General features: G+C 39.1%; 1 protein-coding gene across 1 annotated transcript; it reads right to left on the reverse strand.

Moving 5' to 3' along the window:
• Positions 1-19,798: 19,798 nt before the first annotated feature.
• Positions 19,799-23,654, reverse strand: LOC121171566 (T-cell surface glycoprotein CD1a-like). The gene is made up of 6 exons (XM_041003293.1): positions 23,594-23,654; positions 22,933-23,199; positions 22,033-22,311; positions 21,568-21,846; positions 20,005-20,095; positions 19,799-19,835 (listed from the first exon to the last, which is right to left on the reverse strand). Exons 1-6 carry the CDS (start codon positions 23,652-23,654, stop codon positions 19,799-19,801), a joined length of 1,014 nt encoding a protein of 337 aa, XP_040859227.1.
• Positions 23,655-26,181: the final 2,527 nt, after the last annotated feature.

The raw sequence follows: 26,181 nt of genomic DNA on the forward strand, positions 1-26,181 counted from the left end.
AGCCAGGAGCCTATTCCGTATCTCCCACATATGTACAGGATTCTGTAGATGTGGGTGATCTTCCACTGCTTCCCCAGGCCATAAACAGGGGGCTGGATTGGAAGTGGAGCACCGGGACACAAACCAATGCCCAAATGGAACCTAGCATGCACAAGGTGAGTATCTCGTCACTTAACCATTGTGTTTGGCCTAACAATCAATTCTTACATTCTCAATCTCACTCGTATTCACACAGTAGGATTGAGCGAATAATTTACTTGTATGTGACCTCCCTTAACTTACATCTGTCATTATAAAATCTCTTGAACAACTTATAATCACCGTGTAGGAGTTCAGAAGAATTCAGTTCACACACTTCAATCTGGGGAAAAGGGCTGTTGCTGGTTAAAGCCACAACAGCAGATGTATTCTTTTAGAAGAAATTGAGAAAGATCCCATCCACATCTCACAATCCTAGAACCACAGGAACTGATGACATGTGCTCCAACATCACTCAAGCTTGCCAGTGAGAAAGCCACCATTTCCTGCTTTAGCACCAAGATTAAGACCTTGCCTCACAGAATCCCCTGGGAATGACACCAAACTCTGTGTGGTTGAAGATGCATTCCCTGGGAAACACACATTCAACTCAAACTTACATTTCCAAACAAACATTACATTCAAACAAACATTACATTGCAGACTACAAATTAGACTACTTTGTCAATTACAGACACAAATGGCATTGAATATAGCAAAAGAAATCATTCAGAAACTTCCTTTTTAGGATCACCTAGAGTCAAGGCCAAAGCAGCAAATGTTGTCTGATAAAAATCTTCCCTACTGGCAATTAAAAGCAACAACAGTTGTCAAACACGGACAAGAAAAACAGCCTAGTAACTCAGGAAAGAATAGTCAAGAAAAGTGCTAACAATGAGACTGAAGGACACTGTGCCAAACTTCTAAAAAGAAATTAAAACATTGGGGGTGGAGGGCCTATGGAGGAAAACTGAAGCAAGAGTTCATGAATTCTGAGCTGGGGAGTCATGGAAGTCAAGTCACTTGGAGAGTGCAGAGAGATACTTCCATACATCCAGGTGAGTCACTCCAAAGGATAAACCCCAAGGCTCTCCTCCACTGATGAAAGTGGTTAGTCAGAAATAACATAAGGTGGAATTCAGTGCTGGGATACCTTATCAGTTGGTTGGTGTCTGGAATTCACCTGGAAGTTATGGATCACACAGAGAAGTAGTCTTGGTCACAGACCATGCATCCTCGGTTAGGTTGAATCCAGTCACACACATCTTGTCCACAATGTCATTCCACAAAGTAAAGTAGAGGGGAGAGTAAAGAAGAAGTAAGAGAGAAGGATCATTGCTGAACTTGTACTCACAGTCTGGGAAGGAAATCCCAGATCAGTCTCCTTCTGCACATTCTGCAACATGTAGGATGAGAATAATGAGGACACACAGCTTTCCACAAGGGTACCGGCATGCCAAAAACATCAAAGTCCATTTTAAACCAAAAGTTTCAATCTGATGAAAATGCATTGTCAAAAAATCTGCAAAAGTCTTAGATATTTCAGTTTATTTGAGTAGTCTAAGACAGTTAGTGAGTAATCTGTGAGCAGATCTCACTGGCTAATAGATGAGTACTTGAATACAACATTTTTGAGACCTAATCAGCATGCTTAATACTGTGGCTTCTTTTAAATAAAAGTATCCACTGAACACTAGGAAAAATCATGTAAAATGTTATTTGTAACATTAACCTATACAACTTCATTCATATATGTATAATATTTATAAAACTTGATGTTCTTATTACTACAGATAGCTAAAATACAGGCAGTTGTCCCATAAGAAAGGATTTTCAGCTGCAGAGACTAGCAGAAAGCAAAGTTTAGTGTGACAGAGCAGGTGGACCACGCATCGGAACAGAGTGTGTACTTTATATTCAGACTAGGGTTTATATGAGAAACAACTTGTAGCCTTTTCTCCTTTCCTCCACCCTCTCCTTCAGTGAAATTTGTACAATTTTTTTCCAATGTTTTATTATCAAAAAATAGTCTAGAGAGTTTCCTTGGTTAAAAAAAAATCTCCTAGAATGTCTCCAGGATGACATGACCAGGCTGGGACCACTTATAAAACTACTGGACATTGGCAAGACGTTAATGTGTTAGGCTAGATTAATTCCAAAGTATGACTCTAGGGCTGTTGCTTTCCTTCCCACAGGGCCATCCCATGCCATCCCACTCTACCCTTCCACACACACATACTGATGTCTGCCCTCCTACTAACCATCCTCACACATCCCAAGGGGCAGAATGGGTGAAAGCTTATATTCTATAGCTTCCTCCTACTGGCATGAGGATAAACAGCTGGCTATGGGTCGTCTTGCTTTTCTGCTCTTTCTGTGCTCTATGAATGTTTCCTGGAAATAAAAGTCTTGCATGGTCCATAAAGCTGGTCATAGCATCTAATGAAATAGGCTGGAAGCCTGACCTGCGACCCATCTGAGGCTGAATACCTTGTTTCTGTTACAGATAAAATAAGTGGGAGCATCAAAGGCAGATGATCCAAAGTGTAAACATATGGAAGTTCAAGGGCATGAGTTGTGAATGCTAGAATTCTATTATGTATATTTACATTATTTTCATTATCTAGTCATCATAACCAGTGTATACCTGACACATTAACTTTACTTCTAGCTCCTTTGTCAGTAATTCACAATGCAAATAAGAAAGAAACATTATTATCACTGACCAATTACTTACTTCATACTTACTGCAACACTATTCTGTTTCAAGACTACAAATTAGATAGCACTGATGTCTGCTTGTATCCCACTGACAAACCCACATGGCACCTTGATGAACAGATAACACAACATGGAAATTTGGTAACAAACAGGAAGGCAGAGAAGAGGAGTATAGCTACATATGTCTCTAGAGGAGACATTTCAGTCGATAGAAAAGAAGTTAGAGAAGAAATCACTGGCTGCAAGTGTTGCTATTGTCACTGTTTGGAAGACTACACTTAGGAAGCTAGAGGAACTGAGTGAAGATAAACTTCTCAGTCTAAGTAAAGAAAATACCGTAATAAAAACATTGAAGATGAAGCTGGTGTAGTGGCATAACAAACTAATTCTCCTCTTGCAATCTTAGCATCCCATATGGGCAACAAATTGCTCCATTCTGAACCACATTCCCACTCATAGTCTGAAAAAGCAGCACAGGATGTCCCAGAACTGTAGTTGTGCCCTGCTACCACATGGGAATGGCAGAAGATTCTCCTGGCTTCCTGCTTCAGACCAGCCCAGCTCTGAACACAAAGACTATTTGGGAGTGAGCCAGCAAAGACTCTCTCTCTCTCTCTCTCTCTCTCTCTCTCTCTCTCTCTCTGCTTTTCAGTAATTCGAACTTTGAGACAAAAATAAGCAAACTTTTTGATGTGCCAAATAAAAAGATGTCTCAGGGAAGCTCTCAAACATATTCAATAGCACCACCACAAACTATAAAATATTGGAGGGTGATGCAAACTTAAGAAGGTGTATAAAAATTCACCAAAGCATAAAGCATAGTTCATATTTTCAAAGGATGAGAAGGAACAAACTTTTCAAACCATTCTTACAAAGAAAAAATAACACCTTCATTCTGGATAGCATTTAAATTACAGTGTTCTAAACAAATGCTTATGATTTCTTATTCCTTCCTTATGTGTCAATTAGTACAGTCATCGTGCCGGTTGGGCAGTTGAAATGGAGGTGTAATCACTTCCACAAAGTTTAAAAGTCATGTATTACTGAATATCACCAGCCTAGGAAAGAACCAATACCACAATTCAATGTGCAGTTTATGACACATACATACCATATGACTTTCACACCATCATAACACAAAAATCTAACATAGATCATAAATGTTGGACATTGTGCCTATTTCGCTGAGATCAAACAATGACATGAGTCTGGGAAGGTTTTTTTAAATCATTTGAATGCAAATGTATGCTGAAAAATAAAACTGTACATATATTTTAGAAATATAAATTTTGTGAATCTTCTTTCTTTTCTATTTTCTTATTTGTATAAGAAAAAATACTTTTTTTTTAATTTTCTATCACTGTGTGGTTGCAGCTACTTCCCCTGTGTTAGAAGAAAAGAGGTTATAATTAAGCCACTCAGTGCCTCATTATATAAACAAAAACTGCAAAATCAAGTTTACACTTAGGGAAAAAATCTCAGTACTCCCCACGGATGCTAACAGCCTCCTAGAACAAACATGAAATGCCAAGAACTACCCTTCAATAGTTCTCCTAACTCTTCAAGAATTCCCTGTTGTCAGTGTAACTAACTGTTATGAAATTATTCAATAAATATCAATTAATTGTGTCATCAAACATGTAGCTCTGTGTTTAATTGATAAAAGAGTTACAAAATAAATTGGGCATATGACAAAAAGCATAGTTGATGCTGCTCTAAAAGGACTTATACCAATACCATATAGATGACATACGGGGAGACCTGGAGTCTTGGTCATTCTCGTATACATTATATGATGATCTCTCCCCTGTCATCACTGCACTTCATGTCACACTGTGCAGAGCAGCTTTCCCAATTTCACCAGAGGCTGGCATACTCGTCTAACTTTAAAAAACTTACCAAAAACCCAGCCCAAGGATACCAACATTTACTGTAAAACAAATTCATGACAACATTGTTCTCTGCCTCAAATGAGTTTTCTACAGCTTTTCTTTTCTGTTAAATGTCCTTGTGACCTGGATCTGGCAGAGCTAAGCGACTTAGCAGTTGCATCTTCTAGACACTGTGTCTGTGCTACCCGTGTTAGGAAGCTCCCATAATCTGCAACCCACATCTAGCCAGTTCACAGAGCATCGTGGTACTTTAAAAAATAAATAAATAAACTTCATTCTAAGTTTTATTTTACTTTGTGGGTTAAATGTTCTTCTGGGCTCTAATCTTATAGTAGTAAAATGTATTATAATAGTATGTATTTGTTTCATACTTCTAAACTGTTTTCAGAACTAAAAAGGTTTTGTTAACTTAAGCTTAGATTTCTGGGCAGCTTTTGAATGTGGGATTCTTAAAACCCGATCTTGGGCCCGGCGCGGTGGCGCAAGTGGTTAAAGGTCCTCGCCTTGCACGCCCGGGATCCCATATGGGCGCCGGTTCTAGTCCCGGCAGACCCGCTTCCCTTCCAGCTCCCTGCCTGTGGCCTGGGAAAGCAGTCGAGGACGGCCCAAAGCTTTGGGAACCTGCACCCGTGTGGGAGACCCGGAAGAGGCTCCTGGCTTCGGATTGGCATAGTATCGGCCCGTTGCGCTCACTTGGGGAGTGAATCATCGGACGGAAGATCTTCCTCTCTGTCTCTCCTCTCTGTATATCCGCCTTTCCAATGAAAAAAATAATAAAAAATAAATCTTAAAAAAAAAAAAAAAACCGATCTTAAGGTTTTAAGGATGTTTCAAGCTTGCCTTAATCTCTACTGCCACCAAGAGGTAAAACATAGAAGCTTAACCCAATCTGTAACGTGATAATCAATTTAAAAATCCTGAGTATGGAGGAGAATTTTTAGACAGGGTGAAGCACAAGCAGATTACAGGGGTCAGAGAGTAGGCAGGGGGTACCTGGAAACCCCCTGGACACATGGAAGCGGCAGCAGTGGTGGTGGCAGAGCAATGTTGCTTTGGGCAGAAAAACCCACCAGCAGTCAGTGAGCAGCAATCCAGACTCCAGCGATCTGGGCTCCAACACCAGCCAGACATCCAGCAATGGCCTCCGCCTTGCTCCTGTGGCAGCCAGGTGGGAGCTTTGGTTCACGTGGGAAGAAAAGGAAGTGAATACAGTCTGAGACCTGACAATCTTGCCGAATAGCATTGGCCAGCCACAAGAAAAGACAAAAGTAGGGGACTCTAAGCACTATCTTGTGTATAGAAGCAGCGTACAGAGTTGATAGGATGGCCCAGAGGGGCTCATTTCTAGCTGATCACACAGAATTGATCCAGCGGGGAGGGTAGCACTAGCTTTTCTCCATGCAGCGTCTGTGTGGTACCTGGAGCTGAAAGCCAGCAGTCCCAGTTCTCCAGCAGTGCCCCACATTGCACCATCTTGTATAGCGGAGCAGTGACTGTGGATTCAATGAAAGCCCAGGGTGGGCTTATTTCTAGCGAATTGCATAAGCTGAGCCCACAGAGAAAGCAGTGATAGGCTTGCATCGTGCTGTTTCTGTGTGGCCCCTGGATCTGACAACCAATGGCCCCAGATCTTTGTTGGTGCCCCTAAGGGCACCATCTACCACAGACAAGCAAGGGCTCAGAACATTGATAAACTGCAGGAGGAGCAGTGATAAACTGTGCATGCACTAAATCAGTAGCACTAAGATGTCAGTGCCACAGGACCAGTGGCTGTTAGCCTGAAGGGAAGACAGCTGAGCTGGTCAAGAGTTAAGCTGGGAACAAAATCACCTGCATCTTACAGCACTGCACAGACTCCACAGGAAAAAAAAAAAAAAAAAACCATAGCCCTGTCAAGGCACGCTACCAACTCCACTCAAAATAACTCCAGGAGACACTCAGACTTATCGGCAAGCAGGTGTCAACAAGTTCAGTGCCACCAAAAAGGCAATTATTCAGGACACTGGAGTTTTCTGAATCCAGGGAACAGATTGGAATAAAAATCAACTGGTGGTCCTACAAGTAATACATCTTAGATATGTGCACTAAGGAGAAGAATCTGCCGACCTGAATGGCGCTGACAAAAGGTAAAAGAGACAGAGATACTATGAATGTTACTGAAGACTCTCCAGCAAAGGAGCAAAAGCCTCAACCAGCCCGAGTTAACTGAGGAAGACATTGAGAAAATGGGGGACACAGAATTCAGAAAACTCATAATAAACTTTCTAACCAACAATGAGAAGCACATACAAGAGTTCAAAGATTTAAGGAATATGATGCACAGGAAGAAGAAGCAATGAATCAAATGAAGGCTGATATATCAGAAATTAAGAACGCAGTGGAGCAAATTAAAAGTGCAGTGGAGAGTTTCAAAAATAGAAAGAATCCAGCAGAAGAAAGAATTTCAGAATTGGAAGATATTTCTTGTCACCATAAATAAATAAACAAACAAACAGCTGGAAGCAGAGCTTGGTCAAACTAAAAAAAAAAGTATTCAAGAATTTAAAAATACGATTAAAAGGTCCAACATTAGAGTTATGGGAGTTCCAGGAGATGCAGAAAGAAAAGTTGGAAGTAAAGGTATATTCAATAAAATAGTAAATGAAACTTTCCTGATCTGAAGAAAGAATTGAAAAAACAATATAAAGGAGTGCCACAGAACTCTCAAAAGTGTTGACCAAAAATGAACTTCACCACGACACACAATAATCAAGCTCTCTTCAGTTGAACAAAAAGAAAAAAATCCTTAAATGTACACATGAGAATAAAACCGAGTGAAATATAAGGGAACCCCAATCAAACTCACAGCTGACCTCTCAGGGGAAACACTATAGGCCAGGATAGAATGGAGTGACATATTCCAGATCATAAAAGGGAAAAACTTTCAGCCAAGAATAACATATCCTTCAAAACTCTCCTGTGTCTTTGAAAATGAAATACAATTCTTCCACAATAAAGAAAAAATCTAAAAATTCATGTCCTCCAAACCTGCCATGCAAATAATACAGATATTCTTATGAAATAGAAAAGGAATAGCAGCTACCAAAACCAAAGCAAATGTACAGACCATCCCACTAAAAGGCTAACAGAATACTCAATCAAAGAATAACCCATTACTAAAATGACAGGACCAAACTGTCCCTTATCCATTATAACTGAATGCAAATGCCTTAAACTCATCAGTCAAATGCCATAGATCAGAGGACTGAATCAAAAAACAAAATCAAGCTATCTGCTGCTTACAAAAGACACATCTCAATAACAAAGACCAGAGGAAACTGAAAGTGAAAGGCTGGAAAAGGATATTCAAAGCAAATGGTAAGGAAAGATGTGTGGATGCAGCCATTCTTACATCAGATGATACAGACTTTGATGTGAAGAACATCACAAGAGATGAAGAAGGACACCACAGAATGATCCAAGAAAACATTCAGCAAGAAAAGATCACCATAATAAATGTATACATGTCAAATGCCAAAGCATCTGGGTACGTGAAACAAATCTTAATGGGCTTAAAGGGAGAAATAGACTACAGTGTGATTATAGTGGGGGACCTAAATACCGTATTAACATCAAAGAGACAGAAACTCAGCAAGGAAACAACAGAATCCATCCAAACTCTAGACCAAATAGACTTAGTTGATATCTACCAATACTTTCATCCTACAAAGCATACACTCTTTTTTCATCAGTACATGAAACCTTCTCCAGAACTGATCATGAGGCCACAAAACAAGATTCAGCAAATTTTAACGAATTAAAATTCTATCATACATCGTCTCAGACCATCATGGAGTGAAGCTAGAGACCAAGAAGTTAAAACACCCAAGAAGACTTGCAAATCCAAGGAGACTGAATAATATCTTACTAAATAACAAATGGATTAGAGAGGAAATCAAAGGGGGAATTTACAAATAGAGTGAAACAAATGAAAGCATCAACACAACATATCAAAACTTATGGGACACAATAAAGGCAGGGCTAACAGAAAAGTTACAGTTGAAAAAAAAAACAGCAAAGCAATTGCAAGACTAGTAGGAAAAATGAAATAATCAAAATAATGGAGAAAATAAACTACATAGTGACCAAAAGAACTACACATACTATCAATGAATCAAAGAGCTGGTTCTTTGGGAAAATCAACAAAATAGACTCCCGGCTAACCCAACTAATCAAAAAAGGAGGGAGAAAATACACATCAAAATAATCAGAGATGAGAAAGGAAATATAACAGATACCTCGGAGATACAGAGAATCATCAGAAACTATTACAAGCAACTATATGTAAACAAATCAGAAGACCTGGAAGAGATGAATAGATTTTTGGACACATACACTTCAACAAAATTGAATCAAGAAGCAATTAAGAATCTAAATACAACTATAACATGCATTGAGATTAAATCAGTAAAGCCCTCCCAATCAAGAAAAGTCCTGGACCAGAAGAATTCACTGTTGAATTCTACCAAACGTTTAAGAAGAAATTACCCCAATATTCCACAAGCTTTTCCAAACTATAGAAAGGGAGGCAATCCTTCCAAACTCTACGAAGCCAACATCACCTTAATACCAAAGCCAGATAGAAAAACAACAGAAAAAGAGAACTACAGACCGATATCCTTGATGAACATAGATTCAAAGATCCTCAACAAAATACTAGCCAACAAGATCCAATAACACATCAGGCAGATCATTCACCCAGGCCAGGTGGGATTCATCCCAGGTATACAGGGATAGTTCAACATTTACAAATCAATAAATGTGATACATCACATCAACAAATTGAAAAATAAAAACTATATGATACTCTCAATAAATGCAGAGAAGGCATTTAATAAAATCCAACACCACTTCGTGGTGAAAACTTTAAGTAATACAGGCATAAAAGGAACATGCTACAACATAAGCAAAGCAATTTACACAAAACCCAATGCCAACATCATACTAAATGGGGAAAGTTTGAAAGCCTTTCCACTAAAATCTGGAACTAGACAACGATGTTCACTGTCACCACTACTCTTCAATATACTATTGGAAGTCCTTGCCAGACCTATTAGGCAAAAAGAATTCAAGGAATCCAAATTGGAAACGAGGAAGTGAAATTATCTCTATTTGCAGAGATCATGATTCTCTACCTAGGTGAACCAAAAACCTCACTCAAGAGACTATTGGAACTCATAAGAGACTTTAGCAGCGTAGCAGGAAACAAAATTGATGAGCACAAGTCGATGGCACTCGTGTACACAAACAATTTCATGGCTGAGAAAGAATGTGAAAGCACAGTCCCCTTTAAAACGGAGGACTGGAATATTAACAACTATGAATTAAGCTAACTAAAGATGTGGAAGACCTCTAAGATGAAAACTATAAAACAATAAAAAAAAAGGGGGGGGGAATATCAGAAGACATGTTCCTGGATTGACAGGATCAACATCATCATAATGACTATATTACCAAAAGTAATATAGAGATTCAACACAATCCCAATCAAAATCCCAACAACATTCTTCTCAGAAATGGAAAAAAAGATACAAGAATTCATCTGGAAATGCAGGAGACCACAAATTAACAAAGCTAAGCTGAAGAATAAAAAACAAGCAGGAGGAATCATAATTCCAGACCTCAAGTCATACTACAGTGAAATGGTCCCAAAACAGTCTGGTACTGGTACAGAAACAAAGATCAATGGAACAGAATAGAAACAACAGAAGGGAGCCCACACATGTATAGACAACTAATCTTTGACAAGAAAACTGAAAACAATTCAGGCAAAAAGCCTGGTCTATACAACCAATGCTGTTGAGACAACTGGATAGCAGCTTGTAGAATAAAGATACAAGGTTCTGGTGCCATGGCCTAGTGGTTAAAGTCCTTGCTTTGAATGTGCCAGGATCCCATATGGGCAACGGTTCTCATTTCAGCAGCCACACCTCCCATACAGCTCTCTGCTTGTGGCCTGGGAAAGCAGTCAAAGACAGACCAAAATCTTGGGACCCTGCACCTGTGTGGGAGACCCCGAAGAGCTCTTGACTTCGGATTAGGGCAGCAACTTCTGTAGCAGCCACTTGGCGTTGAATCATCAGACTGAAGATATTTCTCTCTGTCTCTTCTCCCCAATATCTATATACCTGAGTTTTCAATAAAAATAAATAAGCCTTTTTAACAAATTAAGAATCAAGATCCACATCAGCTCTAAATGGATCAAGGACCTTAATCTACACCCAGAAACCATCAAACTATTAAAGAAAAACATGGGAAGCCCTCTCCAAGAAATAGGAACACAGAAAGACTTCCTAGAAAAGATGCTGAAAGCAAAGGCAAATGGGACTACATCAAGCTAAGAAGATTCTGTACAGCAAGGAAATAATTAACAAAGTGAAGTAGCAAACAACAGAATGGAGAAAATTTTGCACACTACATAGATGATAGGGGACTAATATCCAAGAGTTACAAAGAGCTTCAGAAACCCAGGGACAGAAAAAAAAAAAAAACTTGTGAAAAATGGGCAAAGGAAATAAACAGTGAGATTGGCCTACACTTAGAACCTTACTAACAACACCTGCTGGCATGAATGTGGAAAGGTAATCTCCTTCACTGCTTGGTGAGAGATTCAGCTAGTACAAACACTATCGAAATTAGTATAGAGGAGTGCTTGGAGAATTGTGAATAAATCTGCCGTATGACCCAGCTATCCTACTCCTATGAATACACTCAATAGAAATGAAATCTACGTATGAGAAGTGTATCTGTAATCCTATATTTGCAGCAGCACAATCTACAATATCAAAGACATGGAAACAATCCAGATGTGCATCCAAAGAAGAGTGTTAAAAAAAAAACTGTGGTACATCTACTCCATGGAATATTATTCAGCTATTAAGAAGAATGAAATTATACCATTTACAACTAGGTGGTCCAAAATAGAGACCATTATGCTCAGTGAAATGATTCAATCACAAAAGAACAAAATACCATATGGTCTCTCTAATATTAGGATACCATCATGTAAAGTGTAGCTTCAATAATCCAATCCATGCTGCTTTTTGTTTGTTTGCTTTTTGACTGTATCCCATGTGTTTTGATGTTTTTTATTTCCGTTTCATTGATTCCAAATATTTTCTTTTCTCTTATCGAATTCATCACTGGCTCATGGATTACATGGTCTCATCATTTTTCCCAAGAGATTTTTGTGTTTCCTTTTTGTCACCCATGTGTTGATTACTCAGCAGCATGTTTTTTCATGGTGCTGTATTTTGTTGTTGTTGTTGTCGTTGTCATTGTTGTTGTTGAGACTGTTGTTCTAACTCATACCAGTTGTTGACCTTTTTTCACGGCTTCTCATTTATGGAAATGTATAGTGATGGAGTACTGGGGTCTACCATATCCAGATGTGGGGGTACAATACAACATGTATCCCTGCTTCCAGACAAAGGATGGACTCCCAATGAAACTGCTGGAAATGTGTAGACAATGGGATGCTGGACTGTCTGACACTGTAGCAGCAATGCCTGGGCACACTTAAATAAGAGATTGATGGAATTATGACTCCTTATTAAGGACTATGCTATTGTAGCAACATGGGGAAAATCTGTCAGGAGGTAGAGTTTGGGCGGAATCCCAGTCTGTAAGGAAATTGTAACACAAAATTCAAAAATTCAAAATAAAATTTAAAAAAAATTCTGACATTTTCACTGATTCTGCAATTCCAATTGTAAGTATTTAAATGATATTGCGTATTTTCACTGTTTTTCCTGAGGAGGCATCTGTTATGCAATCCATTACTTTCATTATGTTACTTTATTCTATAAAACATAAACTTTTTTTTCAATTTTTGTTTGGTGTTCTGTGCTTTGTCTCAAAATTTTAATATACAAATTGTCGAGTTGATTCCACTTCTTTCTCTGTGGTCCATGGATACCACTAAGCCCTAAGAGGTTCCCGCTATAGTTACATTGCTTATTTATTTATCTCCTTCTGTTCCCTACCGTACCCATGGCTGAATATCTTAAAACACCATTGTTCTGCTGCTATACATTCTTACAAAGTATGATATTGCTTGATGTGCGTTACTAAAAAAAGCAGATAAACATTATGAGCTACATGTCAAAAACATTGTTTGTATTCAGCTTGCTTTTCAAAACCTTCCTTTAATTATCTATGTTTAGTTTTTTGTGACTCCTTGTTTCATAGGTTTGTATGATGTACCTCTTCCATATTTTACTGATGTAATCTCACAATTTAAGCATGTAATGTGTCTCCAACACTTTACTACCATACACATTGTGATAAATATGTTTGCATTTGTTCCCTCATGCAATGATGTGAACATTTTATAGTTATTTTTAATTGTAATATTTTATATTATATTAATTCCATATATTGTAGAAGGACATTGTGATTGTAGAAGGATTGGAACTGATAGGATAATATTTGTATGAGAACAACTGAATGGATAGCACTTGAATGAGAATGCTTGGTGGGATATACAAAACAAAAGAGTTCCAAACAAGGGTATGGAAACAATTGCTGGATCCCATAGATTAGCTCAATATCTCCTCCCTTATCTTATGTGAACCTAGTCTATAAAAGTCTGATGCTACTAAAAAACCTGGGCTATTGACAGTAACCCACAAGTGTTATAATCGTCTCTGTGCACTGAGTACATCGCTGCTGGACAGATAAAAATACATATGGATTATATATGTGTCTTTTAAAAAAACAGGAATGTTACTATCACAAAATTGGGGATTCACAACCTTGATTATGACACTGAAGAAGCACATATTGTCAATGGCATAATTTAGTGAAGCAATAGTATAACTAAATACCAAATGATATGTCATCCAAATGATTTTTATACTTTGCATTTATTACAGAGAAAATGTTACAGACACACACACATATATATGTATATATATGTACACATTAGCACATACATATATACATTCCCACAAATAAGAGAAAGCTTGTGATATCTTTCTTGGACTGACTTATTTCATTGAATACAGGGATCCCAGTTACATCCATTTTGATGCAAACATCAGGGTTTTGTTTTCTTCTTATGACAGTAACATTTCACTTGATGCAAACATTTCTTACTATGTGTATTTAGAAGTGGGATTCAAGCTCAACAGGTGAAGTTAGACAGGACTCTGCCACAAACTCTCCAGAATCATTTGACAACCATCAGTAAATAAGGATTGTCACCTGTACCACCTCCCCCTAGACATGTGTCCTGACTTTACCAGTTCTGTGGTACAAAATTGTATCCTGTTTTAATTTCTATTTCTATAATTACTAGTTCAATACATGTGTTAATATATAATTAACCATTCCATGAATGTCTTGCCCATAATGTTGTTTATTTTGTAACTCTGACCAATTTTCTAGGCTCAGGAATACAAAGATGTTTGCACAGGACACATCAGTCACTAAATAGTTTAAATGCACATCTCACATATACATGTAGGTATATTTGCATATTCATCTCATTTTTAGAATTCTAAATACTTTTTTCAGAATATGTACTTATTGTTGTGTGGTTGATGCAAGGGGCTAAACCACGGACTGCTACTGGCATACCATAAGGATGCAGATTCTAGTCCCAGTTGCTCCATTCCTGATACAGATTCCTGGTACTACACGTGAGAAGGTAGTGGAGAACAGCCAAGTACATGGATACCTGCCACTCTAATGGGAGATATTGTTAAGGTCCTTGAATGCTGGCTTTGGCATGGCACAGTCCCAATATAGGAGTTGTTTGTGGAGTGAGCCTGTAGATAGAAGATATTCTCTCTCTCTCTCTCTCTCTCTCTCTCTCTCTCTCTCTCTCTCTCTCTCCCACCCTCCCATTCTGTAACTCTTCTTTTAAAATAAATAAGTTAATTTTCAAAGGTACAGTCATTTGTTTTGACCAAAATGTACTTTATAAAGAATTTCTTATACTTGAAACTCAGAGTTTAAAGAGAGAGAGAGACAAAGAGAGATCTTCCATCTTCAATCCATTAGTTCACTCCACAAATGTCCTCAAAAGCCAGAGATGAGCCTATCCAAAGCCAGAGTCAAGGAGCTTCCTCTTGGTCTCCCACATGCTTGTAAGGGTTCAAGACTTTGGCCATACTCTGCTGCCTTCCCAGGGAATAAGCAGAGAGATGATCAGAAGTCAAGCAGCTGGGACATGAACCTGCACCAAAATAGGATGCTGCCACCACAGACACAGAATTAGCCTGCTGAGCCACCTAAAGTTCCCATCAAAGTGTACTTTCTTAAAGCAACAATGTAAAATATGCTTTCACATACAAGTGTAACTATTATAATCATACATTTATTACCCTTATTCAAAGAAATTTCTTCCATCACATTAAAAAGTTTGAAATAAATTTAAAGCCAAGTTAATCAACTCATTAGAATTATATATAACACAGCATCGTATTCTAGAAATACCTACCTTTTGCCTTTGCCCTGATCCGATTACTGCTTCAGCAAATAGTAGGCTGATTTTGCAAACTGGAGTCGGCACAATTTCCAGTTCCCTAATCTGCATTCACAAATTCAACTGCTAGATACAAACACATTCACTCATTCATTCACTTCTTTCCTACTCTGCCCAAAATTCGAACAATACAGCAGCCATTTCCAATTTTCAAATCCTAGAATTTTGAATTATTGGTTTATAATTTAAATTTTTTATTTATTTTCTTTGGAAACTCATACATATAGAGAGAAGGAGATACAGAGAGAAAGATCTTCCATCCTCTTGTTTATTCCACAAGTGGCCACAACACCCACAGCTGAGCCAACCCAAAGCCAGGAGCCAGAAGCCTCTTCCAGGTCTCCAACATGGGTGCAGGGCCCCAAGGCATCCTCTAATGAATTCCCAGGCCACAAGCATGGTTCTAGAAGGAAAATGGAGCAGCCAACACAAGAACTGTTGCCCATACGGGATACCAGCTGAAGCAAGGCAAGAACTTTAGCCACACACTTACTGCATCAAGACCCTCTACTTTCTTTCAGGGTCAACTGTATGCCTGTCTCACAGTGTATAGCTGGGAATTCAATTGTATCTGAAGAGACCACATATCTATTTGGAGGGAATTTCTGTTTTCTAATGTGAGCAACTGTGGCTAAGAAGGTTTACTAGGAAATGAACAAGAATGTATGACACAAGAAATGAAACCACAGCGGTTTTTGTACAAGTTGATAAGGTCTAAGAAAAGAGGAAGGAAGAGACAAACTTCAGAGAATTCTTTTAATGATGTATTTATTATAATTGAAAGAGTTACAAAAGAGAGAGGGAGATAGTCTTCCATCTGCTGGTTCACTCTTCAAATGCCTATAAGACCAGAGATAAGCTAATCTGAAACCAGGAGCCAGGAGCTTCTTGTGGTTCTCCTATATGAGTGTAGGGACCTAAGGTTCATGGCCATCCTCCACTGGCTTCTGAGGCCACAAGCAGGGAGATGAATGGAATGTGGATCATCTGGGACTCAAATCAGTGCCCATATATGATACCAGCACCACAGGAAGAGCATTACCTACTATGCCACAGTGCCAGTCCTTGTTTCTTTGGGTTAAAGTTTTGTATTGATGTATTTATCTGAAATACAGAATTAGAAAGAGAGAAACAGAGCTTCCATCTGCTGGTTCAGTCCTCAATTGGTCACAACAAACAGGGCTATGTCAGGTTGAAGCCAGCAGCTAGGAGATTCTTCCTCGTCTCCCACATCCAAGCATCTGGGGCTTCCTTCTGCTGTTTTCCCAGGCACATTAGCAGGGATGTGTTAGCAGGGAATTGGACCAGAACTCAAGATGCAGACCATATGTGATGCTTGCACTGCAGGTGGTGGCTTAATCCATTATTCTACAGCAATGCACCCAGTTATCAGGAATGTTTTAAGAGAATGTGCTGGTAAATAGAAAAATCTGAGAAGGCAAGAATGCAAAGAATTGCGATATTTAACTCTAAAAAAAAAACACTTAGAGGAAAATACACTTAGTACTATTTTAAATTTTTAGAAGTATAATTACTCTCAAAAATATTAAACCACTAGCAGTGAACATGTTGACTGTATCTAATATATAAAAGTATAATAATTGTATACTATTTTTACTATATAAATACTATTAACTAGTACAATCTGAATAAGTGGTGAATCTGTGAATTAATAAATATAAATTTTGTCAAAACAAAATCCATGGAAAAATTTATTGTATTTTGATGATGTAACTGTAACTCAAGGATACTTAACAATTTGTTAAATGCTGGTCATGACTTCCTTTTTTTTCTGTAGAAGACGTTAGAGCAGTTTCCCTCTATTTAATTAAGGAAAATGTTGAAGATTACAGAGCCTTCCATCATTTTCCTCACATACCAGTGGCAGAACCAGCTATAACAAACAACATTTTTCCTCCTTGAATTTGTATTCCATATGTTCCTGCTGCAGAATAATTGCGTAAGAAGTAACTATAAAATAGTTTGTGAATCCTAAGTAATTAAAATTTAGTCAGGGCTTAACACACTTGACTGTCTTGAGTCGTATGCCCATCATTACTAAAATATTGACTAATAAATCTACATGCTAAGTTTTATTGATAATCTCCCAAATGGATGCTCAAAGTGCTTCCATGATCACTTCTGGACAGGTGATATGCAAAAAATAACTAACTAAATAAATGTTTTTAACTGCATATCTAGTTTTCACACTGAACACGTGTCCTCTGTGTGTTCTATGGAACAACATAATTCTCAGGGATGTTACAGTTCAAATAGGCTCCATACCATAATATCAAAGTTCCATCTAGAGTTCTTACGCACAAGAAGGCTTTCTTGTCTTATGAAAAAACTTTGTGCCAGATAAGCTTTCATAAATCATGAGTTACAGTGCTGTTGGCTGCAAGCTAAGTATTGATAAATCCACGGTATATTCAGCAAAGAAAACAAAATCACCAACTTGCACATGATGCTATTTAGGAAAGGAATCTATTAATATGTGAGTCCATGTCACGAAAGACTAAGTACAGTAAACAGCATGTTGCAAGACTGACATCAAAGGAATTTAGGTTCATATTACTTCCGGCTTGCTGAAGCATGGAACAATTTCAAGGTAGGACTTAAAAACAAACAAACAAACAAACAAAAATTAGAATACATAGAGAACAACAAGGAAAGCTTAGAACCAGACAGGAAACAGTCGGCGTGGATCCACATATATGTTACTAGATAGGACACAAAGATTAGTTACTCTTCACTGAGATATTGAGGATTTCTCTGCACACTCCTCCTAAAACTGTTCTGTGCCTCAACTGTTGACATATGCCTTGTTAGAGTTATAAGCCAGTTTAGACTATCCCAAAATCTGCCAAGTTCAGCAAAATTAAGCTTCAACACTATAAACTGCTGAATACTAAAGTGAAAATAGACACAAGACAGTGGAATAGTACCCTATAGCCATTTTAAGGTGTATAATAGCTGGTTTTGTGTATAAACTGAAATTGAAATGTCAATGAAGTAGTCACAGGATGTGGTTAAGAACTTGCATTTTTGAACAAATTAGTTACTCAACACCATGTAAATAAATGTCATAATGTTATAAATTGTTGTTGATGTTGTGTTGGGGCTTTTAATTGATCGGGATGATATTCTGCCAGCTCGGCCTTCAGACCAGAGATGGTCTCCCCAAGAACCCATTGAAATTATCTGGACAATAAGATGCTGGACTCTATGCTTAACATAGGTATGCAAAGAAAGAATCTTGATTTAATTTGAACTGTAATATTGCAACAAGGTGGAGGAATCCACCATGGGGGCAGGGTTTGGGGAGGAGTTGGGGGAATCCCAGAGACTATGAAACTGTCATGTAATGCAATGTAATTAATTTTTTAAAAATACTGTATACAATGTAATATTAATAAATGTGTAAAAATTATGTATCTTGAAGTATAAACAAATGTAAAACACAATACTATTCACAGATTTTTTTTAAAAAAATGTTGTGAGCAGAGGCGCACAGGAACCTAACCCTCCATCTCCCATGGGAGCAATGGCTCAGTGCTCAGTGGTGCAGGTATCCCAGCAACTGTGAGGAACTACAGTGCCATGAGTGGGAAGGCACTGGACACCTGGTTCCTACTTCAGTTCCACTTCAGTCCTGAAGAGGGACAACAAACTATTCCTTTTCTTCACCATCTCCTCTTCAGTGAAACTGATTTACCGCATTTCAGGCATTTCCCAGATCAAGCCCTCTCGCGTCTTAATTTACCTCAGAATATACTAATACATTCACAAAAATGAACACTGTAACTCGCCCAGATTCACAGGAGACCCCATATTCTACACTTCTAACCAGCTTAGCTGTGGAAGTGCTGCTGCTTGGACAGAACCACACTGATGCAAAGGCCTGAGCATCTTGTCTTCATCTTCATGCTTATAAATCCTAGAGCAATGCTTTTGCCCTAACAATTCTATATACTAAGTACTAAGAGCAGAAAGCAGAAAAACTGTGTTTCTTCTTGAAAGTGCAGAAGTTGTCACAAGCAGGAAAATGAGAAGACTTTGGCAAGAAGAGAATCAAATGGCTTTCAAATAGCACAGATGATCAACAATGAAAAGAATTTTTAAAAACTGACTACAGATTTGACTTACACTCAACAGATTTTATTGGACAAAATATGACATTCAGAAACGATACTTCCCTGCGCAGATATGTGTATGATAAGCATTTTGCTCTCAAACAAATGAAACTAACAAAAATACTTCCAAAAACTGGATAGGGGGCAGGGAATTACCAGGGAAAACAGAGTTGTCACAAATGTTCAGACCAGGGAAGGAATCTTTCCCACTGGAGGGTCAGAGACAACCCCATGAGGAAGTGGCAGCTGAAATGGGCCTGATGATCCAGAAGTAACTGAACAGGGAGAGGTAACTTGGAGCCCATTCCATTGAAATTTTAAATTCATATTTTGAAACAACATAGCATAAGTCAGAACAGCAACATATGAAACATTAAGCTTATCTGTTATCAGCACCTGGAACATAAGCAACAGCAGAAGTCATGTACAAAGATTCGAAGATATCATCACTATGTCGCCTCCAGTTATTGCCTGTGCCTTTGGGCTGCTGAGTTCTCATTTCAAAGCAGAAGATTGTGTGGAGAGCCATGGTGTATCCTGAAATGAAGCATTGAGAGCCAAAATGGAAGTCATTCAGCGCAGGGTGGAGGTGAGAATGGAGAAGAAGGAATGAGGGCTCTGAGAAGGAAAACCTAGGAGACAGCTTTGTAAAGAGGAATCTAAGTAAGGAAACAGAGAGTAGGAGAAATAGACATAGAAGACTCACCATAGCTTTCTTAACCAAAACACAAGACCAGCCAGAAGAGCCAGGACCAGTATCACTGCCAGGACAATGAAGCCAGTAGAATTTTGACGTTCTGTAAAGGAGAAAAAAACCAGAAATGTTATTGCAAATCCATTCCCTGCTGTGCCTATCCACCTCCTGATTTCTTATGCTCCATTGTATTTAGTTCAGTTGACTGTATTTATCTGTTTATTTCCTTCTTTCTGATCTTACCCTATTCAAAGATGGAATCTTCAACAATTGCTACTGGTCCCTCATTTTTGGTTTATATATATATACTCATTTATATTTACATATACTTATATATGTGTTTATTATGTTGATATATTTAAATGTATGTATTTCTCTTAGAAACATATATTCATTTTCTCTTTATATAAATAACATTCAGAAAAGATATTTCACTTTATAAATACAATCACCAGCCACAGTAGTCTAGTTTTTAAAGTCCTCATCTTGTATGCATATGGATCCCCTATGGGCACAGGCCATGCCCCATTTGCTTCACTTCCCTTCCAGCTCCTCCTTGTAACCTGGGAAAGAAGTGGAGGATAGCCCACACCATTAGGACCCGGCAGCCTTGTGGAAGACACAGAAGAGGTTCCTGGCTCCTGGCTTTGAAGCTTTGAATTGGCTCAGCTCCATTGCAGCATGTTGCAGAGTGAGCCAGCACAGGGTCCTTTTTCTGTCTATCATTTTCTTTTTCTATGCACATCTGATTTTCCAATATAAACAAATATTTAAAAAATTAAAACATATATATTTAGGGCCCAGCGGCATGGCCTAGCACCTAAAGTCCTAGCCTTGAACATACCGGGATCCCATATGGGCGTCGGTTTTATCTCCGTGGCTCTACTTCCCACCCAGTTCCCTGCTTGTGGCCTGGGAAAGCAGTCGAGGACGGCCCAAAGCCTTGGGACCCTGCACCCGTGTGGGAGACCTGGAAGAAGTTCCAGGATCCTGGCTTTGGATCAGCATAGCATCAGCCGTTGCACTCACTTGGGGAGTGAATCATTGGACAGAAGATCTTTCTCTCTGTCTCTCCTCCTCTCTATATATCTGACTTTCCAATAAATAAATAAATCTTTTTAAAAAACATATATATTTATATATTATTTTGAAAAAGCAGACTGTTGGAAAAACAGGAAGAGACAGAGAGCAAGGGACACAGAGACATATTAGGGAGTCTTCCATTCATGCTCACTTTCCAAATGTTATCAACATCCAGGACTAGGACAGACCAAAATCAGGACTAGCAACAACAGCCATGTCACATGGAGGTAGCAGACACTTAAGCACCAGGACTGTCACCCACTGCCTTTCCAGACACCATAGCAAGGTGCCGTATCAGAAGCAGAACAGTCAGGACTCAAGCTGACACTGCACTATGGCCCCTCGTATTCACTTGCATTCCTTGGATTATTTGTTTTTACAAACATTGAGCCTGAAATCATGAAAATCACTCATGTTTCATCTGTCCCCTCCCCCAAAGTGTTTGAAAGCCAACTCCTCCTCTTTCCAGCCAGGGAACCCACTCTTCCTCACCCCAGTGGAGGATGATGTCCTGGTCTCCCAGACTGCTGTGCTGCACTCGACAGGACAGGCCAGCCGCCTCTCCAGCTGTCACTTCCAGGGTTACTCGGAGATACCACGTGCCATCAGCATTGGGCAGGACATCACTTCGCTCAGTGCCAGGCTGCTCCTGGTTACCCCGCATCCATGTCACCAGCACAGGCTTTGGGTAGAAGCCAGACACACGGCAGACCAGCAGCAGATGACCAGGACCAGGACTGGGGCCACTGGACAGCCAGGCTTCTGGCTTCACTGCAGAAAATGGGGAAGGTACTCATACACAATCCGTAACATCCTTAGAAAGACCTGATCCTTGTCTCAGGTTAGAGAGAGACACAATCTACATTTCCCTCTCGGGTCCTTTCTTATTCTAATTTGAAGGCAACAGTGGGAAAGTCTGTAGAAAGAGAAGTGTTTCCAGGAGGGTACACAACTTACACTGTCGCTGGAGATCCTCCTTGCCTGCTTCAAGAAGTCCCCAAATGAAACGTGGACAGGTGTCACTGATGAATTTGTGTACTGTTTCCATGAAAAGCTTATAAAAGTCAAACTGCCTGCAAACATGCTGGGCTCTACTTCCACCCTGTGAAGATGGCAAACACAAATTGTTCTCCAAGCTCAGCAAATCAGTTCCTTGATAAGCTAGCCGGGCAAAGCCCACTGAGGTCTCCTCAGGCTGCAGCTCACAGCCTATTGCCACCTGGATCTCAAAAGGGTCTGGAAACAGAAGACATAAATTAGAGGAATAAAGAAGAAAAATACTAAAATGAAATAAGAAGCAAAATGCAACAGAAGTAAAGGTGAAATGTTTGGAAGGTTTGAGTAAATAGGGTCAGAGAAAGAGGAATTGTAACAGTGAGGGGAGGAAAAGAAGAAGGTCATGAGCGATGGGAAAATGATCAGAATGATGTAGTATGTGCATAAGAGAAAACTGAGAGTTGAAATGAATGATCAAAGATGAATGGAATGCAATAAATTACAATAACTGTATAGCCAGAGTACTGAAAATATTGGATAGGGGAGAAAAAATACACTTTACGAAGTCACGAAAGAAAGAAGACGCTAAGTGCATGTGGTCGGAAGTCAGGAAAAATGGGGACATAGGACAGCTCCAAAGGACGATAATACATTAATATAGATCATTAATAACACAGAATTTTACATTTCTGAGGAATCAATGTCCAAAAAAAAGTGCTATCCAAAATTAAGGGATTTCAGTTTTATTCTAGAAATATTGTAACAATCAAAAATAGACAGTCTATTTAATAAAGGGAAAGAAAGTCATTCACATCTACACCCATCTACCTCCTCAATCATCATTGAGAAAACAGAACTCACATTCATACGGGTACATATTGACATTCTTCTGAATTACTCGAGTTGATGTAACCAAGTACAAGTGGATATATCTTTCCAAGTCTGCAAGCTCCTTATTACTGAAGTTGCCCCTAGACCAAGGCTGCAGGTATTTGAAGGTGCTGGAGTTTATCTGCCAGCGGTGAGTCTCCAGCTCATCCAACCAACATGAGCAAAGATTCTGTACCCAGGAATGGTTATAAAATGATGTGATTTTAATAAATTTGAAGGAGATAGACCTCTCAAAACCTGTGGGAAGGAACAGAGGAATTGGAGAAAAGTCACTGGGACAGAATTGGAAAGGAAAGGTGCCCATATGGGGAGCTTAAAATCTGCAGGGAAAAGAGAAAACCTTAGTTATTTTAGCAGATCTTTGCTTTCCTTGGGTTCACCTACTTAATCAGTGTGCTTTAGAGGCACAGGAAACTAGAGGAAGGGATACATACAATGAAACCAGTACCCAGGCACAAAGTGAGGACACAATTAAATACCCTGCACAGAAGCACTCACACACAATACACATACCACATACACTAAAAAACACACAAGCGAGCACATGCAATAAGCACACATGCTGAATGACACAAAGGCATGTATACATTAAATGACTTCCACTCAACAGGGCAGTCGCCAGATCTCTTACCATCTGTGTTGTCTCCACCTAAGAAGAGAGCAACTAGAAATCCAAGTACCAGAAACGCCATTTCATTTACAGATGCTAATTCTCTGTTTTTAAAATGTGACTCTTTGATTTCCCTACTGAACAAACCTGCCCCCACAGTATCTCTCATCTGATCTTCCCCAGTTGACACAGCTCCACTGTCTGCCACAGGGAACATGTGTTCATTCCCCAAACCCTCAGCCTCCTACTCAGGCTCTCATTTCCCCTTTGGTTCTGCCTCCACTCTGCATTTCAGCTTCTCTGCTTGTCACAAGCTACCATGCTGCTCAATGCCCCACTGTGGAACAAGTCTTCTAAATTACCACCAAGTTCATGATTTTCAGAGAAGACCCCGTGATCACTGATATCACAGGAACACTGAAACCTTCTGAGAAACTTTCTTCTGTTTGACCTGCTTTGACACATATTCACTCAAACGGTCCCCTAGCACCTGCCAGGAACCCAGCATCCGGAAATGCTTATGAACATAACATATTTGCCAACACATTCACTCTATCTAAAAATTTTTATCATACCTAGGTACACCAACAACTGTACCTGTAGACTTCTTATCATAATAATGGGCGATGTATCTGGATAGAAACAATTCTGCTTGATAAACTGTTTTCTAAATTCACATGCATCACCTGGTGTTTGCTCACTCAGACACTTAGCTTGGAATATTAGTTCCAATCTGCTGAAAAGTGTTAAAGTCTTTAAAAACTTGTAGAATGGATGAAAAAAGACAGTACATGTGCCTCATTTGTTTCTCTTAATTAAGGATTAACCTTTGAAATTAAACTTTGTAAGGGCATGACAAAATTTACTCATAATGCTGTATAATTGTGCATTACTAGCCAAAACATTAATGCAATTTTTGTTAATAAGAAGCTAGTTAGAACTTTTGAGAAATAAAAGTGTAGATTCTGAAATCATTTATCCAAAACTCCCTTTATAATGCTCCTTGCTGATGTTTCATTGATTACCCTGCCATTAGCAAGTCTTTGATAGATGGACTTGCCTTCATTATTTATGACATTTATAATTATTCAAATATTTTTAAAAAGTTCTCTTTGCTTCTTAACTATTATTTTTACAAATGTGGTTTACAAGAATAAATTATCTGAAATTAATTTTGAAAAGTGAGCGATCCTTTTTCAAAGACTTGTGTTTTTGTTTGTTTGTTTGTTTGGGATTTTGAAACACAAAGTTATAGAGAAGAGACAGAAAGAATCTTTCATCCACTGGTTCACGCCTGAAATGGCTATGTCAGCTAAGCAGATCCTAAGCCATGAACCAGCAGCTTATTCCAGCTCTCCCACATGGATTCAGTAGACTAAGGACTTCAGACACCCTCTTGTACTTTCCCAGGCCATAAACAGGGGGCTTCAGCAAAAGTGGAGCAACTGGAACACAAACCAGCACCTATATGGGATGCAGTGGAGGCTTGGCCTACTGTGTCATGATGCCAGCCTCAGAAAGCAACCTTTTTTAAAGTTAATAGTAGAAAGCAGATATCTGAAAAGAACTTTACCTTCATGTCTGTAATTTTTTTATTTCAACACTCAAAATCCCCACTTGTCTTTATCATAGACTTGATATGTTAGTTATACATTAACCAAATCAAGGAAAGACAGATTGCTCTAAGGGGAGGTGTGATTCAAGTCTTGGCTTACTTGGGACAAATTTCATTCAAGCCAGAATTAAGATCAAATGTTGACAAGCCATTAAAGACCGGAATGATTTCTTGTTCCCACACAAGAAAGCTCTTATAAAACTTCAGCCTCTTTTCCCTAGTGCTCACCACAGGTTGTTGAAATTTTGTTGCCAGAGATAGAGACTAGATAAATCTCTCATAATATGGCTCTGTGTAAAACTGATGCTTCCAGAGACTTCCATCTTACCTGAATAAGTGAAGAATATTTCAAGGGAGCGCAAGATGGAAGAATAGGATGAGGACATGTTAAGACGGACAGAGAAAGATTAGTCAAGGAGATATCTAGTAACTTAATTGCTAAAGCTCTTGCTTTACATAAGCCAGGATCCTGTATGGATGCTGGTTCGTGTCCCAGTGGCACTGCTTCCCATACACCTCCCTGCTTTTGGACTGGGAAAGCAGTAGAAGATGCCTCAAAGCCTTGGGATCCTCCACCCACGTGGGAAACGTGGAGGAGGCTCCTGGCTCCTGGCTTTGGATCCGCTCTTCTCCAGCTTTTGTGACCTCTTGGGGAATGAACCAGTTAGAAGGAAGATCATTGTCTCTCTCTCTCTCTTCTTCTTCTCTCTGCATATCTGACTTTCCAATAAAAATATTTTTTAATTAGCCAAAGAGAAACAGAGATGGTTTAATCCAGAGAAATAGGAGAAGACAGGCTAACGGCCGAGGGACACCTGGATACCTGTGGACACGGGGAAGCAGCAGAGAGTAGAGCAACACTACAGCAAACACAGCAGCCATTGGACCTCTGCTGGCAGCCAGTGGAGGATAGGAAAAGAGGCTCACTAGAAATGCATGAGGTGAATTCTGCTGATTTTTTCATTAATCTGATCATGAGCAGAAGCAGAATGTC

The sequence above is a fragment of the Ochotona curzoniae genome, unplaced genomic scaffold, assembly GCF_017591425.1.
Source record: "Ochotona curzoniae isolate NIBS_2020 unplaced genomic scaffold, NIBS_Ocur_1.0 scaffold_2683, whole genome shotgun sequence".
Taxonomy (NCBI): domain Eukaryota; kingdom Metazoa; phylum Chordata; class Mammalia; order Lagomorpha; family Ochotonidae; genus Ochotona; species Ochotona curzoniae.

Bases quoted from the DNA above. Each gene is read 5' to 3' on its own strand.
- LOC121171566 (XM_041003293.1), bottom strand. From the start codon at position 23,654: ATGGCGTTTCTGGTACTTGGATTTCTAGTTGCTCTCTTCTTAGGTGGA. The intron at 20,096-21,567 runs GTGAGGAAGAGT...TCTCCTTTACAG, and splicing joins GGACATCATCCTCCACTGGG to AACGTCAAAATTCTACTGGC. The intron at 19,836-20,004 runs GTGAGTCTTCTA...GCTTCATTTCAG, and splicing joins TTTTGGTTAAGAAAGCTATG to GATACACCATGGCTCTCCAC.